Here is a 24,768-nt window from a genome sequence, read left to right as displayed (position 1 = left end):
CACTGGCCACCAATATTGGAATTGGTGGAGAGGTGGGGAGGTGGAATATTGTGTTGGGGGACCAGCCCTCCCGTGTGAAGCTGGGACCCAACTTGAATTTGCCGTGAGTCAACTTCTAGTCTAGTCATTTAATAAATGTTGATCTGATTGAAGGGTGAAACAAAAAAATGGCCCTGAACACCAAAGTGGTTCTGTGCAATTCCTACTAATATCCTGAATTATGTCTTTCTTGAAATGTAATTCCCATGTATTTAAAATCAGCAACTTTAGACGTTTAGAGATACTGCACAGAAACAGGCCCTATGGCCCACCAGGTTTGTGCCGACCAGCGATCCTGTACATTACCCTACGCACACTAGGGACAATTGAACAACTTACCAAAGTCAATTAACCTGCAAACCTGTACATCTTTGAGATGTGGGTGGAAACCCGAGCCCCTGGAGAAAACCCATATGGTCACAGGGAGAACGTACAAACTCTATACAGACAGCACCCGTAGTCAGGATCAAACACAGGTCTCTGGCATTGTATGCTCACAACTCTACCGCTGCGCTACTGTGCAGCCCACTGTTAAATATTTTCATGTTGAGAGTTTTAATGTATACATAGTTCCGTTATAACCAGTTTATAACCAGTGTGAGGAAAATTTCAGCATAAAATTGAAACACAATTCACGTCAGAATATTTATATTTTTATCTTTCAGGGTTTTGGGTCATAACACCAGGAGCACTGCATCTCGCTAGGCTTCCATATCCTCACAGTATCAAATCATTATAACATCCGTTCACCATATCCATCCCATGATCACATATGCCCCATTGACCATGTTCATCCACTCAATATCTGCCTCATCACCATGTCTCTCCATAATTATATAAAACACACATTTAAATGCTGCAAATGTTGCATGTGTATAAAATCATGAGAGGAATAAATTGGGTACTGAACTGAACTGAACTGAACTTTATTTATAGAGCACGTTAAAAACAACCACTGTTGCAACAAAGTGCTGTACATAACTAATCATAAACATAAAACAAAACAATAAAAACATTAAAAGATAGTAAAAACAATAAAAAACAATAATAGAAACACTAAAACAAGAGCAAAGTCTCATGCAGGGGCGAAAGCCAAGGAATAGAAAAGGGTTTTAAGACTAGTTTTGAAAATGGACAGTGAAGGGGCCTGTCTAATGTGCAAAGGTAGAGTGTTCCATAATGTCGGAGCAGCAACGGGTAGATGCACAGAATCTCTTGCCCAGAGTACGGGAATCGCGGAGTAGAGGATATAGGTTCAGGGTGAAGGGGAAAAGACTTAATAGGCATCTGAGGGATAACCTTTTCACACAAAGGGTGGTGGGTGTATAGCACAAGCTGCCAGAGGAGGTAGTTGAGGCTGGGACTGTCACAACGTTTAAGAAACAGTTAGACAGGTATATGGATAGGACAAGTTTGAAGGGATATTGACCAAGCTCAGGCAAGTGGGACCAGTATGGCTGGGACATGTTGGCTGGTGTGGGCAAGTTGGGCTGAAGGGCCTGTTTCCACACTGTATCACTCTAGAAACATAGAAAATAAGTGCAGGAGGAAGTCATTTGGCCCTTCAAGCCAGCACCGCCATTCATTGTGATCATGGCTGATCGTCCCCAATCAATAACCCGTGCCTGACTTCTCCCCATATCCCTTGATTCCACCAGCCCCTAGAGCTCTATCTAACATTCTCTTAAATCCATCCAGTGATTTGGCCTCCACTGCCCTCTGTGGCAGGGAATTCCACAAATTCACAACTCTCTGGGTGACTCTTCATTGTCTGGGTAACGCAGAATATTATATGTCCCGAAAACCAGCGCCTGGGAAAACTTGCAAAGAACCAGCAAATACAAGGCATCCCTTTCCTGGAGAGTTAAAGGGATCACACTCTCGAAACCTGCGAGAATATGGCCTCCAACATGCAGGGGGTCTTCGCTGTCCAGCATGAGGTACATTATGCAGATGGCCAAGTCACACACATAGTAACCACAAGCCGTGTCGCCAAAGTCCAGGATGCCAGAAATCTCCAGCTCCTGCTGCATGTGACCTGCTACGTTGCAGCAATCAGCTGATGAATGAAGAGGCTGCACAAGAATGTTGGTGTGAGTGAAGTCCCCGTGAATAATACCTGTTGGACATACAAATGTTGCAACATTTTACCATCTATACACAACTAAAACTCTAATCTTGTTATCTTCCGGTTTGCATGGTCTTTCTATTTGCACAAAAAAGGTACGCGTTAGTGCTACGATTTTTCGCCAACTCACTCACCGTTCTCCTGTGCTGTGAGTGTACCGTTCCGTTCCAATCGGTGGCATAATGTAAAAGTTAGCGAGGTTTAAAAATCTTAAAAATTGCTCATGCGCAGATCGATCTCCTTTCCTGCCAGTCAGCGCCACGCGGATTAGTCTCTTCTCCTGTCACTCCCCGGTACGGTTCACTCCTTCCTGCGCCATCGCGTCTTTACTGGAGCTGAGGCACACTCTGGATGGCCGGCGGAGGTCTCCAAACGGACGCAATTTCGGACGGACCGTAAATGGCCCGGCCCAGCCCAGCACATCGCTGGCACGGCACGTGCCCGGCCTGGCCCAGCACGGCCAGCGCGGAGTCGACGATGTTGCCAATGTCGCCAAACGGAAAACGTAGACTCTGATCCCGGCGGAGGAGAATGACCAGCGACCAGTGCCCAGCGCCCGCTGTGAGATCGCATCGCCAGCTCCAGCCCCTACCCCTCTGGTCCCCCTCGCTGGCTCCTGCCCCTCTCCCCCATGATACCCCCTCTCCGCCATGGCTCTTCGCCATCTTTTCTCCGAGCTCTCTCCCCACCTTCCCCCCCCCCCGCTGACACACACTCCTCCCCCCACAACCCCCCCACCCAAACATCTCCCTCCCCCCACAAACCACCCCGACCACATACCCCCCTGCCTCCCACAATCCGCTCTTCACCCACACACTTCCCCTCCCCGCACAACACCCACCATACACCTATCCCTCACACAAGCCCCCGCCCACACACCCCTCCCCCCCACAACCCCCCCGCCCACACACCCCCCCCCCCCACGTCCCCCCACCAACCCACCCCCGCCCATACACCCTTCTCCTTCACCCCCCCCCCCCACCCATTTTTGCACCAAATGTATGACCATTATTTCAGAAATAATTTTGGTTGAGTCAAGAGTAATGAATGGTTGGAATGGGATGATTGGAGTCATTGTTGTATAAATTTTTTTAAATCAAGAATTGAAGCTGTCCTTGTTTTAATAATCAAGTTGTACTGTAAAATTTTATGTAAAATGTTATAAAGGAGCATGCAAACACTGCAAATAAAAAAACGTAAGTTTTTGCAGTAAATAAATGTTTAAGCCATTTTTTTAGAAAATGTTTTGTGTGTTGATTTGATTGCCTGTTACTGTTCGACTGTGTTAGGGTATACACATTAAAAATATGACGCAAAATGAAAGTCGCAAACTATGGAATACATATTTTTCAGTATTGTTATCAAGGAAAAGAAAGCTGTTCCAATTGTTTGATATTATTAGACAATAGACAATAGGTGCAGGAGTAGGCCATTTGGCCCTTCGAGCCAGCACCGCCATTCAATGTGATCATGGCTGATCATCCCCAATCAGTACCCCGTTCCTGCCTTCTCCCCATATCCCCTGACTCCGCTGTTTTTAAGAGCCCTATCTAGCTCTCTCTTGAAAGCATCCAGAGAACCTGCCTCCATTGCCCTCTGAGGCAGAGAATACCAGACTCACCACTCTCTGTGAGAAAAAGCGTTTCCTCGTCTCTGTTCTAAATGGCTTACTCCTTATTCTTAAACCATCGTATTCATATGGAGTAGAAAATATAATTTCTCTAAAATCTACCTAATTTTTTGCAATCTCCTACAGATAAGACCCTGTACAAAAACACACACCAAATAAATCAAGAAAGAAAAAGAAACGAAAAAAGAAGTATCTAAAAACATAACCCCCGTCCTCACTCTCTCTTCCCCTCTCTCTCTCCCCCCCCCCCCTCCCTTTCTCTCCCCACTCTGGCTAAACCCACCGTTCAACTTAGCAAATCACCCGCTCTCTCTCCTCCTCATCTATCTCACTCTCACGCAAGCAAGGCCTCCGACTCTGTCCGCCGCAGACACCGCAGCCCAAGACCCCCGGCCCGGAGAAACGGGCACTCCCGAACGCAATATTCTCCAATAGAATAGACCCTAGACCTTTGGTGTAGACACCAAGGCATCGATGGTGATTGTCGTGGAGTGCAACATGCGAGATTTTTCCTAAACCCGCCGGGGGCCCCACTGCGCACGCACAGAGAGACAGCGTCATTTTGTGTCGCCCGGATGGCCGCAAATTTTTTCCCCAAAACTTCCAGAGGGCCGGAATCAGAATTTTGGGTAATTTCCATCAAAGTGGAAACGCTGATAGCGCTCCAATTTTTTTTTCCTCTGGATCTTTCTTACTCTGGGAAAAAATACCTTGGCCGGAGGCCCCCTTGCTTTTGAGATCCTAGGCTTCAGTCTATGACAGCCTACAGGTAAATCCAGCCCTGACGAAGCCCCCCTAGATCTCGAGGCCCTAAGCTTCTTGTGAAGCTTATACGTAAATCCGTCCCTGGTCATAGACATTGAGGCCCTCATTCCCTTGTTACTTTCTGTGCTTCTCCAAGTGTTGTTCAACATGAAGGAGCACTGATTCATCAGTTGAGCGGGGACAGTAAATGGGGAGTTAGACTTGGCTCCATTCTCTGGATCACTTGTTTGGCAATTTAACTGCTGTGCCACCACCATACCCCAACTGTGATTAAAATACACATCAATCAATAAGCAAGATCCAACTGTGGAAAGTTCCCTTTGCCTTCTTATATCTTGAAGTGGGATCTGTTATGATTGAAAATAATAGTAATGGTATTGGTTGTTGATTGAAATGACCGACCAGCTAGCTCTATGAGCACCACAGCCAATATTCCATTCCATTGTGCACCATGTGTCAGAAGGTGAAGCGGGTGTACCATGGTCCACTTATACCTCTACTTGTTCACAACTCTCCACCTGATATGAAATGTCATTCTGTTACCCTCATGATCAAGAAAGATAGGCACTTATTTTTATGAAAGTTGTTGATATTTGGAAGTATCTTCTTCATAAATTGCTGAATAATTTGCTCCACAATTTGGCGATCGCTGGTGTTCTTCACTACGAACAGGTACTTGTGCAGCTGGTGAGTGTTTGAAAGGTTCCAGATGTAGGAATCTCGCTGCAGACTCTTAATGTTGGTGTGCTTGAATTCCTAACGATTGGACAAGTCCATTACGCTCAACCATCACCAGTGCAGTTTTGGGTAACTTCAAGAGAATTGTCAAGAAATTCTGTCTTTCTATTAAAACTTAATACCAACCAGTGTCAGATACTAACAAAGTTAGTCATGTTTAGAGGATAGATCTCTAAAGTTGGATCAAGATGAACAGACCAATGCACTTTAGATAATGGGAAATGTGAGGTTAACTCATTGTACACAACCAGAAGTTCAATACAAATGTTCACAATTCAATGTACGAAGCCACCTACCTCTGGCAAGTCCTTTCTCCCAAAGGCCCAACATTGATCAGCCATGATCACATTGAATGGCGATGCTGGCTCGCAACACCGAATGGCTTACTCCTGCACCTATTGTCTATTGTCTATTTATTAGGTATCTGCATCTACTGTGGCATGCTATTATAAGGCAAAAGCTTGTGGTGGACTATTAAAGTTTAACAATTACATTTGTAGGAAGGAACTGCAGATGCTGGTTTACACTGAAGATAGACACAAAATGCTGGAGTAACTCAGCGGGACAGGCAGCATCTCTGGATAGAAGGAATGGTTGACATTTCAGGTTGATAGGTCTGAAGAAGTGTCTCAACCTGAGACGTCACCCATCCCGTCTGAAGAAGGGTTTCGGCCCGAAACGTCGCCTATTTCCTTCGCTCCATAGATGCTGCTGCACCCGCTGAGTTCCTCCAGCAATTTTGTGTACCCTCTCTCCAGAGATGCAGCTGTCCCGCTGAGTTACTCCAGCATTTTGTGTCTAGACAATGAGATGTCCCACCCAGCTGGTACCAAAGCAATGTGGGGTTAATTGAACAATTTCCATATATCTTTCAAACAAAATATAGGTAAATACTAAAATGTTCAAAACTCTATCCCTGACACAAGTCGTTGACCTGCAATGTTTCCTTTTCTGGAGATGCTGCCTGACCTGCTGAGCTTTTCAGCATTTCCTGTTTTATATCTCTTTGCAATACCCAAATACCCAAATACCCTAAATATTCCCTGCCCCGTCTCTCCTCAGTACCCACCTGAACTCCCAACTATTTCTGTGTCCATCTATTACCTGCCACACTTGGTCCCGTCTCTCCCCCTTTTCCAGCTTTCTTCTCCACTCCCCCTCCCCATAATATCTGAAGAAGGGTCTCGATCTGAAACGTCACCTTTCCATCTTCTCTAAAGATACTGCCTGATCTGCTGAATGACTCCAGCAATTTGTAACCTTTTGTGTAAATAAGAAGGAAGCCTTTTTAAAAAACTGCTTCAAAATGTACTGATTGTTTCAAGGTGCAAAATAGTTCTGATCTGTCACCACAAGATGGCGATTTAATTTGAACAACACAAGCAAACTGGTTTCAGACACGGCTTATTCACAGAATGGCTGGAAGTTGAATAAATGGACTTACTGTCAGAGCTTTGTTAATCTGAGCAAGTGTTCGGCCAATTTTGTACAAGATCTGTGGGTCTGCAGGGATCCCCAGTAGTTGAGTTCCTGGCAGGTAGGTCAACAAGCGTACCATGTAGTTCTTATATTCTTCACCACAACCTTCAATATAAAGAACACAGTTTTCTTGCCATGTACTCTGTCTTATCCTTCTGAAGCTGAAATTATGTTTCTGATTAGTTTTAGTATTTTCGGAGAATTATGAAAATGTGCACAATTATCAAACATCAGAAAATGCAGAGAAACTAATGAATGAAACTCACTGATTGTCTCCAGGGACAGAATCTTGCCATCAATGGTTGGGATTGGTGTGGCTGTAGGAAAACCTTTCTGGTTTAGGAACATCATGACTCGCGTTTGTACTTCCATCAAATCAGTGTCTTGGCTCTCGGCAGTGTTCAGAACCTTGAGGACGTAGCTCTCCCCGTGATCTCCACCTTCCTGGGTCTCGCACACCAGGATGTGGAAGTTCTGGTCCATGTAACTGGGCAATGGTTTGACTTTTGAAACCTTCAGACCGTACAACCGTCCGACCAACTCCACCACCTGGGCCTCACTCAGTGAGGGTCTGATTACAGCAGGGGAAGGGGGAAACTTTATTTCTTAGACCCCTACCTGGTCGGAGAGGCAGCATCCCTCCGAGCTGCTTCTTCGCCTCGTCCTCGCGGCCTACCATCGAGAATGGAGCGGCGTTTCCTGTCGGCACCGGCCGGGACTACAGCTTCGGCGGCGGCGCAGCACTGGGACACCATCATGGAGCGGGTGATGCCTTACCGGGTCGCCGTGCGGTAAGCTCTGGAGCGCTGTGACTGCCAACTCCCAACATCGCGGAGCTGTGGCTGCGGGTGGCGCTAGATTTGGAGCGCCGCGGAGCCTGGGATCGAGTTCGCCGGGGTCGGAGCTCCAACCGGCGCGGCCTGAGGACTACGAGTGCCCCGGTCTCCGGGATGGAGGCAGCCGCTCCAGACTTTCCAAGCCGCTGACGAATGTTTCAACCTCCTGCATCAGGTGGATGTCAGCTCCCCCTCGCCGGCGATCGACAACGGGTCGGGGCTGGTCAAAACCTTCTGCGACCAAGGGGCAATAGACAAGGATGTTCATTATCACCGCTGTTATTTGCTTTGGTAATTGAACCCCTTGCTGAAAAAATAAGAACACACCTGGATATTTACGGGTATAATACAAAATATTCAAATAACAAAATATCCCTATATGCCGATGATGTACTACTGTACATCACAAAACCACAAATTAGTATACCGAATATATTAAATTTAATTGAGGACTTTGGATCCTTCTCATGATATAGAATAAATTGGAACAAAAGTGAAATTATGTCGATAAAACCAAAAGACTCAACACACCTCAGGAAATTCCCCTTTAAAATAGCTACAGAAAAATTCAAATATTTGGGAATTGAAATTACTAGAAATTACCAGGATATGTTTAAAGCCAATTATAATCCCTTACTTAAGAAATTAAATAATTTGATTAAATTCTGGAAAACACTTCCGATGTCCTTAATAGGCAGAATAAATGCTATAAAAATGATTTTCTTACCACAAATCCTATACCTATTTCAATCAATACCTATATATCTCCCAAAAAAGTTTTTCAAAAAATTGTACTCAGACATTACAAATTTTATATGGGATTATAAATCCCATAGAATACAAAGAGCACACCTTAATAAACAAAAAGAGTTGGGGGGTCTAGCGCTCCCTAACTTTATGTATTATAATTGGGCAGTAAATATTAAAAATATGATTCACCTGCTGGACAATTCTGCCCAGCAGGCGGACTGGATTGTAATGGAAAAAGGGGACTGCTCCCCGAGTAATATAGGAGCGATTATCCTCTCACCAATAAATTTGAATAATAAAAATTATAATAAAAATCCAATTATACATAGCACAATTAGAACATGGAAACAAATAAAACAGAATCTAAAATTAAGAAACCTATCTCTCTCAATACCAATAGTCAATAACCCATCGTTTAAACCATCAATCATAGACAAATCATTTATACAATGGGAAAGAATGGGAATCAAAACGCTCGAAGTCTGTATGAATTGGGAAAATTACTATCATTTCAACAACTACAACTGAAATATAATTTGAAAAATAACCAATATTTTAAATATCTTCAAATTCGTGATTATCTGAAAAAATACACAAAAGACAATAATATGCCTTCCGACTTACTGGATGAAGCAATGAAGACAAAGGCGGAATCAGCTAATCTAATATCGTACTTATATAATATCATTTTAAACATAGAAATATCCACAACAGATGGAATTAGAAGAGACTGGGAACAAGAATTAGCTATAAAAATTTCAAAAGAGAGCTGGGATAATCATTTACTACAGGTGCATAAATGTTCGATCAACGTACGACATACGCTCATCTATATTATTCAAAAACTAAATTAAATAAAATCTTTCCTAATGTTTCACCAATCTGTGATAAATGTCTGTGTCAAGTAGCTACCATAGCGCATTCTTTTGTTTTTTGTACAAAAATCCAAAAATTCTGGTATGAAATATTTGATATTTTTTCAAAATTAATTAAAATAAAACTGGTACCAAAACCAGAATGGATCATTTTTGGAATATCGGAAGGTATCCCTGAATTAAACGAGTATCAGAAGAATTTATTCAATTACGGGCTAATAATGGGAAAAAAGCTCATACTTAAATAACCATATAATAACCATATAACAATTACAGCACGGAAACAGGCCATCTCGACCCCTCTAGTCCGTGCCGAACACATAATCTCCCCTAGTCCCATATACCTGCGCTCAGACCATAACCCTCCATTCCTTTCCCATCCATATAACTATCCAATTTATTTTTAAATGATAAAAACGAACCTGCCTCCACCACCTTCACTGGAAGCTCATTCCACACAGCTACCACTCTCTGAGTAAAGAAGTTCCCCCTCATGTTACCCCTAAACTTCAGTCCCTTAATTCTCAAGTCATGTCCCCTTGTTTGAATCTTCCCTACTCTCAGTGGGAAAAGCTTTTCCACGTCAACTCTGTCTATCCCTCTCATCATTTAAAAAACCTCTATCAAGTCCCCCCTTAACCTTCTGCGCTCCAAAGAATAAAGCCCTAACTTGTTCAACCTTTCTCTGTAACTTGCTGAACTTAGTTGCTGAAACCCAGGCAACATTCTAGTAAATCTCCTCTGTACTCTCTCTATTTTGTTGACATCCTTCCTATAATTAGGCGACCAAAATTGTACACCATACTCCAGAATTGGCCTCACCAATGCCTTGTACAATTTTAACATTACATCCCAACTTCTATACTCAATGCTCTGATTTATAAAGGCCAGCACACCAAAAGCTTTCTTTACCACCCTATCTACATGAGATTCCACTTTCAGGGAACTGTGCACAGTTATTCCCAGATCCCTCTGTTCACCTACATTCTTCAATTCCCTACCATTTACCATGTACGTCCTATTTTGATTTGTCCTGCCAAGATGTAGCACCTCACACTTATCAGCATTAAACTCCATCTGCCATCTTTCAGCCCACTCTTCCAACTGGCATAAATCTCTCTGTAGACTTTGAAACTCTACTTCATTACCCGCAACCCCACCTATCTTAGTATCATCTGCATACTTACTAATCCAATTTACCACACCATCGTCCAGATCATTGATGTACATGACAAATAACAGTGGACCCAACACAGATCCCTGTGGCACCCCACTCGTCACTGGCCTCCAACCTGACAAACAACCATCCACCATTACTCTCTGGCATCTCCCATTCAGCCACTGTTGAATCCATCTTGCTACTCCACCATTAATACCCAACCATTGAACCTTCTTAACCAACCTTCCATGAGGAACCTTGTCAAAGGCCTTACTGAAGTCCATATACACAACATCCACTGCTTTACCCTCATCAATTTCCCGAGTAACATCTTCAAAAAATTCAAGAAGATTAGTTAAACATGACCTTCCAGGCACAAATCCATGTTGACTGTTCCTAATCAGACCCTGTTTATCCAGATGCTTATATATATTATCTCTAAGTATTCTTTCCATTAATTTGCCCACCACTGACGTCAAACTAACAGGTCTATAATTGCTAGGTTTACTCTTAGACCCCTTTTTAAACAATGGAACAACATGCGCAGTACGCCAATCCTCCGGCACTATTCCCGTTTCTAATGACATTTGAAATATTTCTGCCATAGCCCCTGCTATTTCTACACTAACTTCCCTCAATGTCCTAGGGAATATCCTGTCCGGACCTAGAGACTTATCCACTTTTATATTTCTCAAAAGTGTCAGTACTTCCTCTTCTTTGATCCTCATAGTTTCCATAGCTACTCTACTTGTTTCCCTTACCTCACATAATTCAATATCCTTCTCCTTGGTGAATACCGAAGAAAAGAAACTGTTCAATATCTCCCCCATCTCTTTTGGCTCTGCAGATAGTTGGCCACTCTGACTCTCTAATGGACCAATTTTATCCCTCGTTATCCTTTTGCTATTAATATAGCGGTAGAAACCCTTCGGATTTACTTTTACCTTACTTGCCAAAGCAACCTCATATCTTCTTTTAGCTTTTCTAATTTCTTTCTTAAGATTCTTTTTACATTCTTTATACTCCTCCAGCACCTCATTTACTCCATGCTGCCTATAACTATTGTAGATCTCCCTCTTTTTCCGAACCAAGTGTCCAATTTCCCTTGAAAACCATGGCTCTTTACAATTTTTACGATTTCCTTTCAACCGAACAGGGACATAAAGATTCTGTACTCTTAAAATTTCACCTTTAAATGTACTCCATTTCTCTTCCACATCTTTCCCATAAAACAAACTGTCCCAATTTACTCCTTTTAAATCCTTTCGCATCTCCTCAAAGTTAGCCTTTCTCCAATCAAAAATCTCAACCCTAGGTCCAGTTTTGTCCCTCTCCATAATTATATTGAAACTAATGGTATTGTGATCACTGGACCCGAACTGTTCCCCAACGCATACCTCTGCCACCTGACCCATCTCATTTCCTAACAGGAGGTCCAGTACCGCCCCTTCTCTAGTAGGTACTTCTATGTATTGTTGCAAAAAACTATCCTGCACACATTTTACAAACTCCAACCCATCCAGCCCATTTACAGAATGTGTTTCCCAGTCTATGTGTGGAAAATTGAAATCTCCCACAATCACTACCTTGTGCTTACTACTAATATCTGCAATCTCCTTACATATTTGCTCTTCCAATTCTCGCTCCCCATTTGGCGGTCTATAATACACCCCTATAAGTGTTGCTACCCCTTTCCCATTTATCAGTTCCACCCAAATAGCCTCCCTAGACGAGCCCTCTAATCTATCCTGCCAAAGCACTGCTGTAATATCTTCCCTGATAAGCAATGCAACACCTCCACCTCTTGCCCCTCCAATTCTATCACACCTGAAGCAATGAAATCCTGGAATATTTAGTTTCCAATCACAGCCCTCCTGCAACCATGTTTCACTGATCGCCACAACATCATACTTCCAGGTGTCAATCCAGGCTCTAAGTTCATCCACTTTTCTTACAATGCTCCTAGCATTAAAATATACACATTTAAGAAACCCACCCTCTCTTATTCTCTGATTATTTTCTTTTTCTTCTCTCTCCCCTACATTTTGGGTCAGAGTGCTACCATTCTCTGCCCCCTGCTTCACACACTGACTGCTAGCTTTCCCAATTTGAGTCCCTCCCCCCAACCATACTAGTTTAAAGTCTCCCCAGTAGCCTTTGCAAATCTCCCCGCCAGGATATTGGTCCCCCTTGAGTTCAAGTGCAACCCGTCCTTTCTGTACAGGTCGCACCTTCCCCAAAAGAGGTCCCAATGATCCAGAAACTTGAATCCATACCCACTGCACCAGTCTCTCATCCACGCATTTATCCTCCACCTCGCTCCATTCCTACTCTCACTGTCGCGTGGCACAGGCAGTAATCCTGAGATTGTTACCTTTCCAGTCCTTCTCCTTAACTCTCTACCTAACTCCCTAAATTCTTCTTTCAGGACCTCTTCTCTTTTTTTACCTATGTCGTTGGTACCTATATGCACCACAACCTCAGGCTCCTCTCCCTCCCATTTCAGGATTTCTTGGACACGTTCAGACACATCCCTGACCCTGGCACCAGGGAGGCAAACTACCATCCGGGACTCCTGTCTGCGTCCACAGAATCGCCTATCCGACCCCCTGACTATAGAGTCCCCTATTACAATTGCCCTCCTCTTCTTTTCCTTACCCTTCTGAGCAACAGGACCGGTCTTTGTGCCAGAGGCCCGGCCGCTGTTGATGCCCCCAGGTAGGCTGTCTCCCCCACCCTTACTCACCCTTACAAATTCTGGAAAAATGCGCCCACACCAACAATAAAAATGTGGACATCAAATATGTTTGAAACATTACATCTGGAAGAGATGAGATTCCTCTTAGCAGGTAAAGCAGACCAATTCCAAAAGACATGGTCTACGTTTATGGACCTATTACAAGCATGAGGTGCAATAGTAATTTTAAAAATAAATAAATAAATAAATGGTATCAGGACCTGGCATTGGGAGGTAAAACAACAAAAACAGACTTGGTTGGTAGTCCCCTTTCTGCGGAGTTTAATGTTATAATAGAGCGATTGTTCCTACTTTCTTTTTCTTTCTTTTCTAGGGTCTACTTTCTTACTTTACTTCCTTCTCTAACTTCTTTACTAAGGGGCTTTCTTTTCCCAACACTCTCTTGCGCACTTTCTTTACTTTCCTTACTTCTATATTTTTCTTAAAGCTCAAAAAAATGAAGCGGTACAAAAAATGTATTAAGATATATGTGTTGTGTATTATTGTAATTTACCGTACTTCTAATAAAAATAATTTTAAAAAACCCCAAAAAAAACCTTCTGCGACTGTGAAGCTCCCGACTCAGTCTCTCCCGAGACTGTGAGCCCTTGAGCTTAACGTCTGCAGGCCGCAGTTGGAGCATTGATCCCAGGCAAGGGATGTGCCTCGAAGGTAAGTCCACGCCCCGTGCTGCGGCTCAATGTCAGTCCCGAGCAGGTTGCCAGCTCCACGATGTTAGGATGCAGAGCGACCGGAGATACAACCCGGAAAACAGTCGCAAGGTAAGATATTAAAAAATAGTTTGCCCCACCCCCCATTTAAAACAAACCAGCGAACATTAACACAAACTTTTAAAACACACTAAAAATAACAAAAAAAGAGACAAAAGGACAGACAGAATGTTGGCGAGGCTGCCATCGCGGCCACCTGGTGGTTTACTCCCCTAAAGAGGGTGGTGTTGCCTTACGATGGATTCCAGTGGTCCGCAGCACAGAATGTGTAATCTTCACAGTCAGACAGGTGTAGAAATAGAAACATAGAAACATAGAAATTAGGTGCAGGAGTAGGCCATTCGGCCCTTCGAGCCTGCACCGCCATTCAATATGATCATGGCTGATCATCCAACTCAGTATCCCGTACCTGCCTTCTCTCCATACCCTCTGATCCCCTTAGCCACAAGGGCCACATCTAACTCCCTCTTAAATATAGCCAATGAACTGGCCTCGACTACCCTCTGTGGCAGAGAGTTCCAGAGATTCACCACTCTCTGTGTGAAAAAAGTTCTTCTCATCTCGGTTTTAAAGGATTTCCCCCTTATCCTTAAGCTGTGACCCCTTGTCCTGGACTTCCCCAACATCGGGAGCAATCTTCCTGCATCTAGCCTGTCCAACCCCTTAAGAATTTTGTACGTTTCTATAAGATCCCCTCTCAATCTCCTAAATTCTAGAGAGTATAAACCAAGTCTATCCAGTCTTTCTTCATAAGACAGTCCTGACATCCCAGGAATCAGTCTGGTGAACCTTCTCTGCACTCCCTCTATGGCAATAATGTCCTTCCTCAGATTTGGAGACCCAAACTGTACGCAATACTCCAGGTGTGGTCTCACCAAGACCCTGTACAACTGCAGTAGAACCTCCCTGCTCCTATACTCAAATCCTTTTGCTATGAAAGCTAACATACCATTCGCTTTCTTCACTGCCTGCTGCACCTGCATGCCTACTTTCAATGACTGGTGTACTATGACACCCAGGTCTCGCTGCATCTCCCCTTTTCCTAGTCGGCCACCATTTCGATAATAGTCTGCTTTCCTGTTTTTGCCACCAAAATGGATAACCTCACATTTATCCACATTATACTGCATCAGCCAAACATTTGCCCACTCACCCAGCCTATCCAAGTCACCTTGCAGTCTCCTAGCATCCTCCTCACAGCTAACCCTGCCCCCCAGCTTAGTGTAATCCGCAAACTTGGAGATATTGCCTTCAATTCCCTCATCCAGATCATTAATATATATTGTAAATAGCTGGGGTCCCAGCACTGAGCCTTGCGGTACCCCACTAGTCACTGCCTGCCATTGTGAAAAGGACCCGTTTATTCCTACTCTTTGCTTCCTGTTTGCCACCCAGTTCTCTATCCACATCAATACTGAACCCCCAATGCCGTGTGCTTTAATCTGCAGTCCTACTCTGAGCGCAAATCAACATGCACTCAAAACCTGTAAATACCACAGTAACGAGAATAAATACATTCAGTACACATGTTACCACCCGCATGAAAAAATGCTGTCTAACCTGCTGAATGCTTCAAGCATGTCTGGTTTTGTAATGATAGATCTTAAACACATGCACCTCCTGAACCTCCAGAACACACCCGAACCTCCATACTCAGGAACTGCTTAATTCCCAGAACTATAGCGGCTCTGAACCGGCCCTGCTGAGTGCCCCCCACCCCCCATGGACTGTCCCTCGGATGGTCACGTCGCACAGACACATCTGCACTTTAGTCTGTTTGAACTGTTTCGACTATTTTACTGTTCTTTTTACAAAACATGTTCTCGGGGTATCTAAATCTAAATTTCATTAGTTATTTAAGTTATGACATCGGATGGAAGCTGCATACAAAATCTCGTTGCGCTTATGTGCAATGACAATAAAAGATATTATTATTATTATTATTATTATTATTATTTTACTATCATAACATACCAGCTCTGCCCAATTGAAGATACAGTTGCCTAGAATGTATGTTTGGCTGGGGTTGCTTAATTAGCTCTTTAGCCGTATCTGGGTGTTGTTCTCTGCTTCACCTCAGGTTAGTACTGTGACTGCATGGAATTTCCGCAGCTTATATTTGCATTTTTACAGAGCAGCCCTCTGAGCAGACCTAGCTAAGGAATCTAGGAGTCATAAACTCAATCTTCGGTAGAATTGTGGACTTTATTTTTCTGGAAAGAGCACAGCACCAACAAAACAGGTACTAACACCTGGGATGAAACAGACTGTTCAACACCAGAACAACTTCAGGGAGTTATTTTGTCCGCCGGCAGTCAGATACGTCCAATTTAAAGAACAGGTTTCTCCAATACCTTCAGTTGCCACAGTGTGCTTCATCAGGGAGTGATGGATAGATAAATAATGCAGAAAAAAAGGGTGTGCAGAATGATGAATGTTGTATAAACAGGCCCCAGCTCAGTAATTTAATTCAGTGTCACAAAGCTGACAACTCATAACCAAACATTTAAGTGAAAGGTTCAAAGGTTATTTATTGGTCACATACACCTAGGTGTAGTGAAATGCTTCTTGCCAATGCAGCACATAAAGAAAGAATACAGACATAACATTAATAAGAGATTTAAACATAAAGAACATCCCCCCACAATGGTTCCCACCATGAGGGAAGGCACAAAGTCCAGTCCCCAACCCCAGTTCACCCATAGTCGGGCCTATTGAGGCCTCCACAGTTGCCTCTACGGAGGCCCGATGTTCCTGGCCGTTCTCTCCGGGTGATGTTGCTCCGGCGTCGGGAGAATCCTCACAGCGGCTTGGGACACCTGGAACGGCCGCTTCCGTACTGGAGGCCGCGGCTTCCGAAGCCGACAAGGCCGCGCCGGTTGGAGCTCCACAACTGGCGATCTCGTCGCGAGATCCCAGGCTCCCGGTGTAAAGTCAGCGCCGCCGCCCGCAGCTGGCCGCTCCACAGTCCCGCAGCTCCACGATGTTTTACCCGGTGGTCTCAGCTCACCGGAGCTCCAGCGCGGCGACCCAGGCAAGGCATCGCCCGCTCCACGATAGCGCTCCAGCGTTGTGCCGCTGCCGAAGCCGTGGTTCTGGGCGGTCCCCGACAGGAAACGCCGCTCCAGGCCCGCTGGTGGGCCGCGAGGACGGGTCGCAGCTGCAGCCTGGAGAAAAGCTGCCTCTCCGACCAGGTAGGGACCCTGAAAGGTAGTTTCCCCCTCCCCCCCCACCCCCACATAAAAAAGTCTAGAACTCCAGAAAAAAAAACACTTTAACTAACTAAAAATAAAAAAAAGATGAAATGACGGACAGCTGCTGGCTGGGCAGCCGCGCCCAGGTCAGCGCCCCCAGAGAAGGATTCTTCCCTTGGCCATCATCCCACCATAAACAAATAGAAATAGGGAAGATGGAAGGGGTGGAAGATAAATGTACAGAGGAGGGGAAAGGAACAGAGTGATAGGTGGTGGGAGAAATATGTCTGCACTTTCAGGTTTTGTAACTGAAAGAATTAGAATACATAAAAGTTCAATTTTCCCCTCCCTCTCTCCCCTTCCATCGTTCCCTCCAGCTTTACATTCTACTCCTCTAAAGAGGGTGGTGTTGCCTTCCCATGGATTCCAGTGGGCTGTAACACCGAATGTGAAATCTTCACAGTCAGAGAGGTATCTGCAGTCCTATTCTGAGAGTGGCAGTAAGCAAATTGAAGTGGGTCCAGGTCAACAGTGAGGCAGGAGTTGATTTTGTACCACAACCAATCTCTCGAAGCACTTCATCACAATGCGTGTGTAGGAAGGAACTACAGATGCTGGTTTACACTGAAGATAGACACAAAATAACAAAAGTAGGACAGGCCACATCTCTGGATAGAAGGAATGGGTGACGTTTTGGGTCGAGACCCTTGTTCACAATGGTGTGAGTGTCACTGTTCAGTAATTGTTGAGGCATGTCACCTTGCTCTTCTTGGGAACCAGCATGCTAAATGTCTTTCCGAAGGGAGCAGGGACGTCCGATATGGCTGCCTGTTGGTAGAGTTTCTGTATTACCAGCAAGATTCCTACATCCAGTAGTTTTATTCCACCCAGCCCTCCACCAAGGCTGTTGTTGTCAACCACCTCAATTAACAATTGAACGTAGATGCATTGTACCATTCCCTCCATTCCGCTGCTTCTTTCAAAGCTGTTCTGACAATATTTTCTGCACAGGTGCCTCTGAGATTTTTTCCTTCTTAAACCATGGCTTCCCCTCTACCATAGCTAAGAGTCCTTTTGCATGCACCACTGTTTCTGCCCTGTATCTTTAAACTAAACTAAACTAAACTAAATTCCCAGCTGGTGGACAAGACCGCTCACCCTCAACAGACTGGTTCCACCAAGATGCAGTACAGAATTTACCACTGGATGCTTTCTCAGTCCAATGTGGTATGTTGCACATCCTCAGGGAAATACCTTATAACATTGTCAGATGAACTGCTACTTCAACATATCATCTGTGACCTGGATGCGCAGTTTTGGCCTCAACATTGAAAAGGCATGAAAACAGATCTACACTCTGATAAAATGGAAAGATGAGGCTGGAATTCCAACCATCGAGGAAGAAGAGAGGACGAAAATCAGAACAAAAACCCAGTTAGCATGATAGGGCAACAAGACACTTCATAACAAACACAGTGATTAGGCAGGAGAGGGCCATTCTGCCACTCATGCTTGCCCTGCTATTCAATAAGATCATAGCGATCTCTACCTCAACGTTTTTCTTCCTTACCTAATGATTCTGATGTAGAGAGCTATTTATGCCACTTTAGAATGCACAGAAGGATACAAACTAGGAATATAAGTAGGGCATCCAGCTCTTCAGACCTGCTTCACCATTCAACACAATCATGGTTCAACATCCATTTCAGTACCACATTCCCATGTTTTTCTCTTTGCATTAAGGAATATGTTTCCACATGGAATATGTCTACAACCTTCTTGAATATATTTAATGACTTCACCTCCAATGCCGTCTCTGGTGGACAATTCCAACTTTTAGTGGCACAGCTGGTAGAACCAAAACTTTCTGTGAAATCCTCTCCTCTCATTTCTTCCACATTCCAATGAATATGTACCTAACCATTGTCTCCTCCTTCCTCAGCCTTGCTGTCCCAAGAATCAGTCCGATGATCCTTTGTTGCTCTCTGTTCATGAAAAGAAAACCATCCCTTGTGTAAGAAGACCTGTGATGTTTGGTGGACTATGTGGGGTGGGAGGACCCGTTGATCCTCCCGTTTAGCAGGTGGCGCTACACAGGGCAATGTTTGGGATATAGTAAGATTAAACGAGAACTTACCAGTTTGAAGTTTGATCTTTATTTTATGAGGAGTTACGATGAGGGATTACGAGAAGACCCCGCCAGCACGCATGCGCGGCATTCTTCAAAGCAGCGGTGTGGTATCACAGTAATAGTAATTGAAATAAACAGTAAGATAAGAAGAACTAGGATACCAGTTGACCTTTATAATAGAGGGTGGGAGTGGAGGGCACGTAATCCCTCATCGTAACTCCTCATAAAATAAAGGTCAAACTTCAAACTGGTAAGTTCTCGTTTAATCTTACTATTTTACTTTGGAGTCACGTGATTGACTACGTGAAGATTTTAAAGATCTGTGATTTCAAGCCGTGGAACAATCCATGCTTCACTCACAGCTGAAGTCATCCAAGGGAGGAAGTATGTTATCGTAATTAAACATGAATCAATTTTAAAACAATAACGATTTATTTTTTAAACAAAGAAAATAATGCTCCCGCGCGCTAAATTATATATTTGCAGAACTTAAAATTCTTTCTGCAAACAATGCAGGTTTGGCAATCGGCTTATTATAAAATATTTGGAAAGTCCTTTCCGTAGACCATCCTGCTGTTGCCAGAATATGGTCCATTGGTACCTCCATATTCTGGCCGCCGATGTTGCTGCTGCACTGGTGGAGTGAGATTTTAAAATGTCAGTATCCACTCCAGCAGCCCCCAGAACCTGTCTAAGCCATCTTGAGATGGTCTGTTCTGACACCCGACCATGAGGCTGTTTGAAGCTAACCCATAATGCCATTTTGCTTCCTCTTAAGGCTTTTGTTGTCCTAAGATAAAGCAGTAGGTGTGTCATGACACACAAACGGGGGTCAGGTGGGTATGCCTGGAATTCCAAACTCAGTCCCGAAGTTCCTGGTCTACTCTGTTTGACCAGCTCCAAGATTCTGAATGTTATATTGTCAGTTGATGTTACCATATTGTCCAGTCTTAATTTGTATAGGGACTGGACCCTTTGAGCTGAGACCAAGGCCATCAGCATGACTGTTTTTAGTGTGAGCTGTTCCAGGGACAGGGACTTAGCTGGTGACCAACCCCTTAGTAATGTCAGGATGACACTGATGTCCCAGATCTGGGTGTACCTTGGTCTGGGAGGATTGGTGTTATAGATACCCCTCATCAGTTTGGCAACCAGAGGGTGAGATCCTATGGATTGCTGTCCTGGTGCCTGCCATAAATACGCTGACAGAGCACTCCTGGCACTGTTTATTGTGCTGTAACTCAGTCCTTCATCAAAGTGAAGGCCGGATAGGAACTCCAGGACGTTAGTAATTGTAGCTGATCTGTATGCTACCCCAGTCCTCGAGCAGTACGCTTCCCACTTCCGAATGCTGGAGAGGTACTGCTTCTTAGTCGATTCTCGGTAGGCCACCGTGATCATGTTCATGGTCCTGTCCGATAATCCCAGATCCAACAAAGGCCGTTTCAAATTCTGCAAGCCAACAGATTTATCCTGTCATGGCACGGATGACTTTCGCCCGTAACAGGATGGACCAATAGATCTGGTCTTTTGGAAATGGTCATGAGTGGTTCAGAGATCATGTCGAGGACCACAGGGAACCATGGCTGTGTAGGCCAATCGGGTACTACCAAAATACCTGAAGCTGAGTCCATTTGTATTTTGCGTAGGACCTGACTGATGAGGCAGAAGGGGGGAAAGGCATAGAAAAACAATTTTCCCCAATTCAGCAAAAAAGCGTTCATCGCTGCTGCCTCAGGGTCTGGTTCCCAAGCGACATATGTTGGTAACTGGTGATTCAGTCTGGATGCAAAGAGATCGATATCAGGTGTACCATACCGCATAGTAATATCAGCAAATACTTTGTGGTTCAACATCCATTCGGTGTTGTCATTAAATTTTCGTGACCTGGTGTCTGCCACTGTATTGAGCTTACCTGGTAGGTAAGTTGCTGATAGCCAAATATGTCTGTCAACACACCATTGCCAGATTGTGTTGACCAGATTGTCACACAATATCGATTTTATTCCACCCATATGGTTAATATAAGCCACCACTGTGGTATTGTCAATTTGTAGGCAGACATGCAAATGGTGCATAGCTGAACAGTAAGCTTTTAGCCCATAAAACGCACCCAACATTTCTAAATAATTTATACCCAGTGTCTGTAGTAGTGATGATTCTTGTATGTTCCATCTGCCACCAGTACTAGATATAATGTTAGTTGCTCCCCAGCCCTGAGCACTGGCATCCGTTTGTAATGTGAATGCTGGGTTTCTGATAACGATGGGGCTGGAAATATGCCAAATGTTTTCTTTCCACCATTGTAATTCTGAAATTGCTTTGGCTGGTAATTGCATAGGTCGATCAAAATGACCTGCATGTTGTTTTAGCGCTTGCACCTTTGCCCTTTGTAAGTTTTGGTAATGCAAAGGTCCAAGTTGAGTAGCTGGAAATGCTGCTACTAATTTCCCAATCACTTTTGCCACCTGTTGAATAGTTGGTTGATTAGTAACAATCAATTTGTTGCAGGCTTCCACTAATACTGCTGCTTTGTCCTTTGGCAATGTTACAGACATGTGGATAGAGTTAATTGTGAATCCCAGATAGTCCATAGTTGTGGATCGTGTCAACTTAGATTTATCTGGATGTATGACAAACCCCAGTGTTTCAAACAGATGTTTGGTAGCTAATACCGCTGATTTAGCTAATTCCAGGGTTTTCCCCACAATCAAAATATCATCAAGATATGCCATAACAATATGTTTTTGTTTTCTTAGTATTGCCAAGGCTGGTTTTAATATCTTGGTAAACAGTCTTGGGGCTGATGTTAAACCATTAGATAACGCTTTATACTGCCATTGTTGCCCCATCCAGTTAAACTTTAGGTATCTACGATGATCCTTATGAATAGGTACTGAATAGTATGCATCTTTTAAATCGATGCATGCCATGAAGTATCCTTTGGAAACTAATTGTTTGGCAGTAACAAATGTTTCCATTTTGAAATGTATATACCTAACAAAAGTATTCAGTATAGTTAAGTCAATGATGATGCGACATCCACGATCTTTCTTGGTTTTTGTAAAAATATTCAATACAAATTCCAGCGAGTCCAGTTCCGTTCTCTCTATGACTCCTTTGGCATGTAACCTCTCCAGTTCTGCATGTCCCTCGCATTTTTCCTGTTGTGAGAGTACAAAATCCCTGTGAGGTACATGTTGAACTGGTGGCATACTTTTTAGGATGAAATCAATTTTGTATTCCTGAATACTTTGTAGTATATATTTATCAAGTGTAATAGTCCTCCATGCTTCCAAAAACAAGTGTAACCTTCCCCCTGTTAGTACAGGCCCTACACCTTTTATGTTCTGGAAGAAACCAGACCCACCTACCTCCATGGTTACCGGTAGTGTGTTCATTTCTTCTGCCTCTGTTTCTTCACTGGTCGAGGCGCCGGAGTGTGGGGTTGGCACATCTTCCATGAGGGCCGCTCTGGGCCCTGGCCTAAAAAAGACCTCCGGGGATGATGTGCGGCCCCCATGCTTTCACCAGCACCCTGGTGTTGACGCCTGCTGGTGGATGCATAGGGGTGCTGCTGCCTGGGGTGTGTGGTTTTATTCGTTCCTGGAACTGCCCTCATAAGCCCAACGGCTTTCGACTCTTCATCCAGATCTTTGACTTGCTTCGACAAGTCTTTCCCAAACAGCAGTATTTGTGGTTGTGCAGTTGCAGTTTTGCACAACCCTGCGAATTTGGGATTGAGGGCAGGTCTGATGGCGTCCTTCTGTAGGCAGTTTGTTTCATACTGTGTGTTACACAGTAGGGCCAGTGTGTCCTGCTGGTTATTGGTCATTTCGACCCCATCAACTGAACGAGCATAGGACGTTATTGCGGACGTCAGAATTTTTAATACTTTCTGGAGCTTCACCTCCTGGGTCCTTATGCCCAGCCCAATGTACCCCCAGATTTGGCTGTTAAAGGCCGGTACATTTAGCGAGATGCAGTTCTCCGGAGATGTATACTTGTCCATAGTCTCATTGACTACCTGTTCCTGCAGCGAGTGGAAGGACAGGTAGTCTATACTGGCCGCCAGTTTCGACTGCAACGGCTGTCCCGCTCGTGGTGATACCGCAAACCTGTTGACCACTCCCAGCAGCTCCTCCTGGTCCTGCAACCCTAGCACACTGCTGGTATCTTCAGTCACGAGCCCCTCTTCCAGGCCAGCCCAGCCCTGGCCCCCAACGCTCCCCTCTGTCGAGGGAGATGTGATGGACAGCGCTGAATACGGTGCTGTTGTGGGTGTGCGAGCACTCCCATGGCGAGCTTGCTCCATCTCCCGGAGCAAGTCTCGCTGGAGCATCTGCTCTATCAACCGCTCCATGCGGGATAAACGGTCACCTTTGCCGCTCTCGGGCAGCGCGTCCTCCTGACCGGACTCGTCCGAGTCTATCGGCCGGACCGACTTCTGCTTTGCCTTGCCTCCAACCCGCTGCGGTGGTTGGAGCTGAGCAGCTTGCGGAGTTGGGCTTGGCTGAGCAGTGATTGAGTCGGTGACTGTGGACCGCAGCGAGTGCAGTCCAGGTGCCGCCGGTCGCCCCCCACTGCTGGAACCCTCTTGGTCCACCACAGTTGTACGGGGCGCGACCTTCTTTAGTTTTCTTCCCTTGTCCATGTTCGCTGAAACACAGAACACAGCAAGGGTTCGAAATAAACAACCTCAGAATAAGCTTAACTTACCTGTAGGTCCCGTTTTAAACTCTGCCGCGGGAGAGCTCTTCCCCCGCCCGTCGCTGTTGCACTGTGTGAAACGCTATGTCGCGCATGCGTGCTGGCGGGGTCTTCACGTAGTGACTCACGTGACTCCGAAGTAAAATCAAGTTTTGTGCAGACCTAGAAAACGAACACGAAAGGCTAGAAAGAAATTACAGTGAAAGTCTAATAATCCACTCGCTGACTATTTGTATATCCTGATGATTTAACATCTGGCTCATCAGATGATAATTGTCACTCTCCTTCCCACACAGTGAGATGGCAGTTTGCATGTTCCCTTTAAATATCCACAGTTTACTGGATAGTACATGCACTAAAAAAAATCATGTACAGGTACTATAAAAAAATAGAATTACATGTGTGGTGGGGTAATTTAGTTTAGTTTAGAGATACAGAGTGGAAACACGCCCTTAGGTCCATCACATCCATGCCGGCCACTCCCACTTATCCACTCCCATGCTCTGGGCATTTACAGAGGCCGATTAACCTGAAAACTCGCTCGTCTTTGGGAAGAAACCAGAGCACCCGAAACCCATGTGGTCACAAGGAGAACATACAAACTCCACATAGAAACATAGAAAATAGGTGCAGGAGTAGGTCATTTGGCCCTTAGAGCCTGCACCGCCATTCAATATGATCATGGCTGATCATCCAACTCAGTATCCTGTACCTGCCTTCTCTCCATACCCCCTGATCCCTTTAGCCACAAGGGCCACATCTAACTCCCTCTTAAATATAGCCAATGAACTGGCCTCAACTACCATCTGCAGGAGAGAATTCCAGAGATTCACCACATGGACAGCACTTGAGGTCTTGAGCAGTCC

General features: G+C 44.6%; 1 protein-coding gene across 1 annotated transcript; it reads right to left on the bottom strand.

The window, feature by feature from the left end:
* Positions 1-1,781: 1,781 nt before the first annotated feature.
* LOC116968186 (hydroxylysine kinase-like) lies at positions 1,782-23,204 on the bottom strand. The gene is made up of 6 exons (XM_033014829.1): positions 22,824-23,204; positions 20,507-20,644; positions 7,046-7,376; positions 6,745-6,884; positions 5,106-5,318; positions 1,782-2,114 (listed from the first exon to the last, which is right to left on the bottom strand). The coding sequence occupies exons 1-6, from the start codon at positions 23,202-23,204 to the stop codon at positions 1,782-1,784; spliced, it is 1,536 nt and encodes a 511-aa protein (XP_032870720.1).
* Between the last annotated feature and the right edge of the window lie 1,564 nt (positions 23,205-24,768).

This window comes from Amblyraja radiata, chromosome X, assembly GCF_010909765.2.
Source record: "Amblyraja radiata isolate CabotCenter1 chromosome X, sAmbRad1.1.pri, whole genome shotgun sequence".
Taxonomy (NCBI): Eukaryota; Metazoa; Chordata; class Chondrichthyes; order Rajiformes; family Rajidae; genus Amblyraja; species Amblyraja radiata.
Note: the sequence above shows the minus strand (reverse complement) of the source record. Positions and strands in the feature narration are given on the sequence as shown.